The sequence below is a fragment of the Anomaloglossus baeobatrachus genome, unplaced genomic scaffold (assembly GCF_048569485.1).
Source record: "Anomaloglossus baeobatrachus isolate aAnoBae1 unplaced genomic scaffold, aAnoBae1.hap1 Scaffold_3172, whole genome shotgun sequence".
In the NCBI taxonomy this organism is placed as follows: Eukaryota; Metazoa; Chordata; class Amphibia; order Anura; family Aromobatidae; genus Anomaloglossus; species Anomaloglossus baeobatrachus.
The window spans coordinates 48,395-57,500 of NW_027442573.1; the positions used below are offsets into that span (position 1 = coordinate 48,395).

Consider the following 9,106-nt stretch of genomic DNA (forward strand, 5'->3'; position numbering starts at 1 on the left):
GATATGGAGACTGGAGATCCCAACTGCAGACATTCTCCCGGCATCTTGTAGAATACCAAAAAAAAGCTCTTTAGAGATACTTTTTTTCTATAGATCTCTTTATCTATGCTGGTGTATACAGGGACAGTTAGGCCGGGATTAGCGATTACTCCCAGCACCGCTCGTGGTTCTCGCTGCATATTGCACCTGACAGGGCCACAGATTTGGTTATTAAGTTAAGAAAGGTTTTTTTCAGAAAGCTGGATGGCCCTTAACCTCCTGAACTAAATGATCTCTGCAGAATACGACAAACTAAAGAAAAAAAAAAGTTCTAAAAGAATTTCAAGACACAAAAGAGCAGAGGCTTCAAGTTTATTTGCTTTAAAATATTGCAACATCCTTTTTTCTTTTTTTGTTGTTTTTTTTCTTAAAAACAAAAAAAAAATGATATATAACATAGCATCCATTCAAAAGTCACATTCACGTCACATTTAACACTGTTAGCTGTTCACAGTCAGAAAATAAACCAGTGAGAATTAAATTAAAAAAACACCAACAAAATATATTACAGGAACTATATATATATATTTATATGTATATAAAAAAAGAAAAAACGAAAAACACTGGTGGATTGTAGGGAGCAAGACGGAGGAGTGCAGCGCCGGCTATCCCAGGGGACGCTTTATGGGCCGGTAGTGATCCACGTACGTAGTGCAGGAAGCATCACCGCTACCAGGCAAATATTACACCAGGAATGACATTGTAAGGTCTTAGTGTTGTTTAAAGCGCCCAAATACAGAATTATTGGGGTCCAGGAAGCAAAGAAATTAGAAGTTGTGCTCCCGTGAAAGGCAAGATCTCTCTGTGACTTAAAGCTCTAGGATCCTGTCAATCAATTCCCCCAGATCTCAGCTTCCTAAACCCCAAGAAAGTGCAGAATCACATTTTGGCCATAATTCAGACTCTTCGTGACATTACGGTAGATGTATGAAATAAGAAACCGCGCCACTTTTACCATGTGCTGTGGTCTAGCATTGCAGGTCAGCATACCTTGAGCTGCAATACCAGGCACAGCCTCTGAACAGGAGGGGCGCTATACACACACTTTTTTGTAGTCTCATACAACCCCTTATGCTTTAGTGTCTTGCACGGCCCCTCCATGTGAATCGTTGTAACAGGCGTTAGTGCAGCGAATACTGGCCCGAGTGGCTGCTTTTGCAGGGAAATGTGGCAGCAGACATTGATGAAATGCGCATAATCTGCTATGTGCAAAAATGACCGCACTGGTGTACACCAAGAGATGGGGTGGAGGCTGCCTCTGAGACAGCGAGGGGTGCGGGTACAGAACAGCAGGCCACTATAGTTACATGCAGCAGAGTTCAACACCCCCTAAAAAAAAAATAACAAATCAAGAATACTACATTCAGGCGGCTGAAATGTTCCGTGCGGTGTTCCCTGGGGTGAAGGTGCCGAGGCCCCGACCCGCTGTGATAAGGGTGCTGTGCTAATCCTGCAGGCTCCTGGTGGGAGAGAGGGGATGTGATTCAAGTCTACACTCACCCTCCACTTATACCACAATCTTCGCAGCTGATATTTAGAAACGTTGCCGTTTTGCAGTCTGATAACCATCCACTATTAGGATCGCATGCTCTGAAATGTCCACAAGCCATTCACATCCCCACATCAGCGCTGCGCTCACATCCTGCTCAAATGTCTGAAGCCGGTTACACCAACGCCTGGTGTGTCATAATAATGTCACGTGGGCTCCAGGAATGCAACTTCAGACATCGCTGGAACCGCGGCTGCACCGAGGGGAGGGGGGGGGGCGAACAAATGGAATGAGTAGGCGTTATCCAAGTAGAGGACATCCCCATTGAATTTGCTTTGGGTCGTAAAATAAAAAACTCCTTATTTTATAGAGCTCATCACTATACAATGGGAGGAAAACTTGGGGTACAGAGTGAGTAACCCCATTGTTTCTGGAGACATCATGGTTACAGCGGATATCAGGCTTGCACGAGTAAATGCACCCCCTACACCTCTAACATATGACTCCAGTTATGACCGTTTTCCAGTACTGCCCAGAAACAGCGTTTCAGACCGTTGCATTCATTAGCTATGTGTATACAGACAGCGTTAACCGTGATCACAAAACCCTCCCCTATACATATGCTTTACAGAAAGGCGCACCGCGTGTGAGATTACAATAGATCATTCTCTGTACAAAATCTGGATTCAAAAAAAGCATCATCGATGATTAAGTGGCATCCATCAGGTTCACGTAAAATGTGTGCCGAGTGTGCACGGACACGAATGCGGACGTGGCCACAGCAGTCACATTGCACGGTGCTTCAGATAGTAGAAAAACATGCTACGATGGTGCGGAAAATGGCAACTCAATATCCAACAAAAATTAGGAAAAAATATTTCTCCAACGTCAGATTTTATGACGTTACACTTTACAGCTGAAAGATTTATGGGAATGGACCCTACTGGGGATAAAGGGTCCCGAGTTCCCAGTGAAATCATAAGATGGGGATTACGGATGGTGCACGGACCATGCGGACACTTGTCCCGTCACAGATCCGCTCTCCTTACACGTCGCCACCTACAGTCTAAAAATCGTGAAGACTGCAACAGCCTCCTCCAATAGCAAACGTCAAATGAGGTAGGAGGCATTTTAGGGGGTGGGGGGCTCTGCCAAATCCATTGCATGACTTATGACCTCTCCTATCCTTTCTATGGGGGGCTCCCGGCACCACTAATATACACTTTACCTGGAGGCGCCAAACCATGCTGTGCTCCATTCTGAGACGACTGACAGACCTCACTTCCACAACTGTGGTTTTTTTGGACCCAAGGAGAAAATAAGGCTCCAAATCGGAGAGAAAAATGTATTAAACCTGAGATGTTTAAAAAAAAAAAAGGACAAAAAAGCAAAGCAAAGAGGATTAAAAAAATGGATGTAAAATGTTTTAGTGTTAAAATGAGTTCTGCTGGATTTGCACGTGTCGGTGGTAACCAGCAGGTTTCTTCTGATAGTAAAACAGAGGCTGAACCCCATCCACGGCGTCCTCCACAAATGAGGCTGCATCTGTTCCACACTTGCCAGTGCATGGGATTGGCGGCAGTCGGGATTCGCACCACCTCTGTAGCTACCTCTGCACCACATCGCTAATCTCCTGTACACAGGACAGTAAGTTATTAAGTACGGGGTTTGACCCCTGGGAAGCAGACGACGCGGTTCCTGCTCCACCACCTGCAGAAGACACCTGCAGCTCCTGCAAACTGACCTCTAATCGACTCACGGCCTCGCGAAAGGCAAACTTGTTTCGCGTTTGGGGTATGGAGTTCACGTAACCAGTGCAATAGTCCAGAAGCTGGTGTCCGGTGTCCACCAGCTGGCTGTTGGGTTGGGGAACGGTCAGTGCACTGGACAGCATTCCCGCACACTGCAAGAGAGCCTCTTTGCTTATTTTGTCTGCAGGAACCTTCTCTGCAGGCTGCTTGGACTTCCTTAACGCTCCCCTACCACCCACCGCTGCCCCATTGGAAAGCTTTCCTACTTGGGTAACAGGAGGTGGTGGTGGCAGCATGGGCCGGGAAGGCTTGGCTGACCTTTCAGTGACGGGCTGTGTCGGTGCGGCCGTCTCATCGGCAGGTTGCTGTTGCAGGAACCTTACGTTTGGAGGAGGAGGGGGAGCACATTTCGGCTTCAGCCGGCGATGAGAAGGGCGGTCTTTCTCAGAACCAGCTGTGCCATGTTCCTGAAGCAATTTGAAGGTGTGACCTAAGGAATCCATGCCGACCAGCTGAATATCTGTAGACGCATTCCTTGGGGACGGCGAAATGAGAACCGGCACTTTGTGGTTGTGAGTGGCAGAATGGAAAGCGGAAGAGGCGCCTCCTGCATGCTTGGGCGATGACCTCTCCTCCGCACCCGTGCGCAGACCACCATTCCGCTCGCCACCTCCTGTCCGTGGAAGCAATTTGGGCTTTCCCCTATCTCTATGTGGCTGTGGGGGTGCGATATCTAATGCAGTTGTCGGAGGGTCCTGCTGGTTCTCTTCCGGCTGTGAAGCCGCACGGTCCAGCTGCACCTTAGTCCGATGGCAGTTTCTGGGGAGCGTCATGGACATCCTGTCTTGCTCTGTAACGACAGGAGACATGGAAGATGTGGAATTTGACCGAGGGAAAGGTTTGGACTGATCCTCTGTGTTTACTGGTTTTCCTGTCCGCAATCCAAATGTCTTTTTTATGAGACGGGGTGTGAAGAAGCCAGATATTCCTGTCCACCCACCACTAACTGCTCCTATGGATTCTTCTGCAAAACCACGCTGAGATGTGCCCCCATAGCACTTATGGGAGGCTGGAGAAGCGGGCGTGTCTAGACCGTCAAGTGCCTGGAAAGCCGCCAGTTCCCCAGTGAGTTCTGGCCTTTTGTGAGGCTGGTTCTCCATTTCCCGGAAGGAGCTGCTGCGTTTCGGGGGCTGTGGCGCACTCTTTTTCTTCATGAAAGAGCTGAAGAATCCTCCCTTTCGGTCGCGTGTAAATGTCGTTTCTTTGGAGTCTCCTAGTAAGCTGCTCGGAGATTTGTCCCTCTGTTTTCGTGGAAGAGCCGGGGAGCCACTCGCTACAGGAGATCCACGGAGAGCTCCTAATAAGAAAAAGATCAAACAAATCTCAAGATGTAATCGCTGTAACCTGAAAACTCCATTCTATCCTCACAGACACCTGCGTCCCCATTACCTGGCGTGGTGCTGGAGGTGGAGTTGTCTGAGGAATCGCCGGTGCCTTCAATGTTCTCCTTATTCTCCGCTTTCTTCTTCAGGGTACGGGATTTAGAGGGCAGCATGGGAAGACGACTCTGATAAGATGATGTGGAGGACGCCGTGCGCCCCAGCTCTTCTGCGACCTCTGCAAGTGGAGAAACGACAGGTCACGTCTTAAATACACGTATACTCATTATTCTGTGCCCAGATGACGACACTAAGGCGCCTCATCCACATTATTTCTGATTTAGATTGGCGTCCGCTGGCCTGTATATGTCTGTATACAGCATCAGAACCAAGCTTTTTAATACAGAGAATTTCAGTAAACAACCTGAGCCCACGGCTGACGTATGCCACTGTGTTCATGCAGAGGAATCCATCAGTAAATACCGCGGACATCTCCAATGAACACATCGTGAATCCACCCCTGGACCAATCTGGTGGGGACAAGGAAAATCCACGGTGAAACCACAGCGCTCATCCAGCAAAACGAGGAGCGATGATAAAGCCATTTGCCATCACTTCCCATGATGTGGAAACACAGGTCACACGCACTACGCAAATTGCAACTTCCGTTAATATTAACTTACCCTCATTGATATTGGAGTCATGGAACATTGTTTCGAAGGCTTGGTGCGTCTCAGCAAAGGAAGGTCGGTCGGCGGGATTCCACTGCCAACCTAAGGAAGCAAACCGCGAATAGTGAGAAAATGGTTTATGAAAATTAAATCTCATCTCATACGATGCCCCTTAATTGTTATGTATTCTTAAAGGGAACCTGTCAGGTGCACTATGCACCCAGAACCACGAGCAAAAAAAAGTATTTCTAAGGATCTCTTTATGATATGCTAATGAGCGCAGGGGTGTTAGTTCCTGCACCCTCTTAGCACACCCCTGTAGGCATGCTAACATGATATTCAATGCCCATTGCCCGGCGTCATCAGCAGTGACGTGCGTACCTGTGTCCGCTGATCAGAATACCCGGCACTTCCGGTCATGCGCACTATGAAGCCGGGTGAACAGGTCCCGGCTTCAGAAAGGTCTAGTGCGCATGACCGGAAGTGCAGGGAGTACTGATCATGTGCACTGACCCGAATTCCGGCGATAAGAAGCAGTGGCAGCAGACACCGGTATGTGCATCACCACTGATGACGTGAGGCAATGGGCATTGAATGGCATGTTAGCAGGTTTGCACACCCACAGGGACGTACTAAGAGGACAGACTAGTCGGGGATATAACGCTCTTGGGACTAGTCCCTGTGCTCATTAGCATATCATAAAGGATCTTTAGAAATCCTTTTTCTATAGATCTCTTTATCTATGACGGTGTATACAGGGACAGTTAGCAATATACACCCAGACATGATTATAGTTCTGGGTGCAGATTCCCTTTAAATGTACAAAGAGCTATAGGGCATTTATTCTACTTTTTAAAGCAGAGGGAATGGACAGGTGTGCAGACGGAGCGCACCTGTACTTGGACTGGCCAATAACACTTTATATTATACTGATCTGTGGCTTCAGAAAGCCTCTTTAATAAGGAGTGTCAATACTGCATGGAATATCAGGGTGAAGGGACTCACATGCTCTCATCAGCTCGTACACCTTCGGGGGGCATCCTTCTGGCTGCTCCATGCGATAACCTTTCTCCAGCAAGTCATACACCTGGGACAGGTCGATGCCAGGGTAGGGGGACATGCCATAGGTAGCGATCTCCCATAGTAGCACGCCAAAAGCTAGAGGAGAATGGTACAGCAATCGATTAGAAAGCAGAGCTCTGGTGAGACCACTCATAAAGCATAACCGTGATTGCCAGAGAAGGAATCTGCAGGGGTCAATCATTTCCAGCAATGGAATCCAATGCAGGGCAAAATGGGGTATAACATGGTGGTGATTCTAGCAAACACCCAACACGTCGGGTCACTTGTGTGGCTCGTGAATTTCTCATGTCCTCCCTGAGGATTGAGAACACAGCCCGGAGAGCATCGTTTCCAGACACGGCTCAGCCAATGCGGTCAGCACCAGTGCGGGGGCAGGGACATGCAGGATGGAGACAGCGACTGTAGGCTGTGATTTTTGTAGGGGCCATATCCCCTATGCTGCGTGCTTAGTTTGTAACGTCATTTTGGGCTGTCACACTCCCTTTATTCATCCTCAGCAGATACTTTATATGCAATATGCAGCTGTAAGGGACACATCACAGGTTCTCACCCCAGACATCTGATTTTATGGAAAAAGTGTTATAAGCCAGGCTTTCAGGAGCGGTCCATTTTATAGGAAATTTGGCCCCAGCGTGGGCGGTGTACGTGTCTCCAGTCATAAGACGAGACAGACCAAAGTCAGCCACTTTCACCACATGATTTTCACCAACCAAGCAATTCCTTGCAGCCAGATCCCTACGAAGAAGGAAGAGTATATATTAGTGAGGAAGAAAATAAAAAAATACCATATGATCAATGCAAGAGTCCTACAACGAGTGCCCGCGGCGCTCACCGATGGATGAAGTTCTTCCTCTCCAGATACTCCATGGCGGAAGAGATCTGAGTGGCCATGTAAAGCAGAACCACGGCCGTCACCTCCTCCCGGTTACACTCCCGGAGGTAATCTAGCAGATTCCCAAAGTGCATGTATTCTGTTACTATATAAAAGGGGGGCTCCAGTGTGCAGACGCCTGGCGGGAGAAGACACGTAAGAGGGCGCTCATACACAACACATCACTGGTCCACGCGCTGACGGCACTGACCTAAGAGTTGCACCAGGTTGGGATGTTTGATCTCTTTCATGACAGCCGCCTCCTTCAGAAACTCTTCTACCTCCATAGTGTCTTCCTGGAAGGAACATCGCAGGTATGAGAAAATGGGACCAGTCCGCAGAAGGTGCATCCAAGAGCGGGCTAGCAAGTAGCATCTAATACATGTAGAAACCCATCCTGCACAAAGGATCGCAACGTGATGAGCTCTGCCCAATAGAGAGCTTCTTATCCCACGTATCTTCACCTTGTTATTGTACCTAATATGTGCACCTCGCACAGGATCCCGACGCTCCTCTAGGAGGACGACAGCGGCTTCCTAGTGCCACATATTGGATGGAGCTACCCACCAGTCAATGCCGGGGATGCATACCACCTTTTGATCGCTTGTTACAGCATTTTTCGTGGTATTGCATTTTTGCTGTTGAATTTTTGTTTACAGTCTTTACTGATTGTTAAATTATTTTCATAGATCAGACTTTTCTGAACGCGGCCATACCACAAATAGAATTTTTTCAACTTTGTTTGTGGTTTTGCTTTTTACAGTTACTAGTCCCCTTAGGGATTCCAATCATCTGACCGCTTGTACTATATACAGCAATGCCACAGTGTTGCTACAAATAGTGAAAATCACAGTCTCCTTTGATGCCCAGCTACAGGCAGGTTTCAAAGGAGCGCTACTATGATCAGCAAGGAGGTTTTCCACAGACCACCTGCTGTCATAGCAATCCATCGGCAACTCACGGTTATGTTCTGGAAGCACCGATGGGTGCATAAACTGGTGCACTACTATGTTGGCACGTGTTAAAGCCCGCTGTCAGAGTTTGACACGTGGATTTAACAGGTTAACAATTGCACCCCTCCATTCGTGATCATTAAGAGGCGGTAAGAGTCCTATTACCTGCCAAGTATGGGGCGGGCTCCCCACTCATGCCATGAGCCCCTGTTCCATACACCCTGCTTTTGACATATACCATACATGTATGGCAAATCTCGTGAAGGGGTTAATGGATCTTGGCACACTTATAGGATGGCACTTTTATGCGAGCCCTGTGTGCAGATGTTGATGGATGACAAATTGGCTAAATATCAGATGAAAATACTTTTGGTCAAATACAGCAATTGGTAAAATGCGCAAAATTTTCAAAACCGCCCCTAACCAGTGAAAATGAACACAAATATTGCCGCTATTCTTACCTTGAGCGTTTTTACCGCTACTGTGAGGCTATATTTTTTCCAGACCCCAACATAAACCTCTCCATATTGCCCCCCTCCCAACTTGTGCTTCATGGTGATGTCTGTGCGTTCCATCTCCCACTTATCGTGAATAGGGGACACTCCATAGACGGTGGGCTTGTTGCACTTGGGTGCAGGGTAGTGTAGAATAGTGACCAGGCCATCAGCCACGGTGGAGTGATGGTGGACCAGCTCAGCCAGTGTGTTGAAACGGCTCTCTGCAGTGACGTAGACCTGGAAGACAAAGAATCCATCACACGAGCGCTATGTATATGATAACTGTGCCTAAATAATATACATGAACCCCCCCAGGTCATCCCACCTTGCCATCAGAGGCCGTGTTTATGCGGTAGTGGTAGACCCGGCCCTC

At 47.9% G+C, this 9,106-nt stretch overlaps 1 protein-coding gene across 2 annotated transcripts in view; it reads right to left on the reverse strand.

The window, feature by feature from the left end:
- Window positions 1–338: 338 nt before the first annotated feature.
- ABL2 (ABL proto-oncogene 2, non-receptor tyrosine kinase) overlaps window positions 339–9,106 on the reverse strand; it is a 13,606-nt gene continuing 4,838 nt past the window's right edge. For both annotated transcript variants that reach the window (XM_075332394.1, XM_075332393.1), the window contains exons 3-11: window positions 9,059–9,106; window positions 8,698–8,970; window positions 7,495–7,579; window positions 7,245–7,422; window positions 6,963–7,147; window positions 6,335–6,487; window positions 5,342–5,431; window positions 4,729–4,896; window positions 339–4,636 (exon numbers count right to left, since the gene is read on the reverse strand). The exon at window positions 9,059–9,106 is cut by the window's right edge and continues 248 nt beyond it. In XM_075332394.1, the coding sequence (XP_075188509.1) occupies window positions 3,135–4,636; window positions 4,729–4,896; window positions 5,342–5,431; window positions 6,335–6,487; window positions 6,963–7,147; window positions 7,245–7,422; window positions 7,495–7,579; window positions 8,698–8,970; window positions 9,059–9,106 (2,682 nt within the window). In that variant the 3' untranslated portion in view covers window positions 339–3,134. The remainder of the gene's footprint in view (window positions 4,637–4,728; window positions 4,897–5,341; window positions 5,432–6,334; window positions 6,488–6,962; window positions 7,148–7,244; window positions 7,423–7,494; window positions 7,580–8,697; window positions 8,971–9,058) is intronic.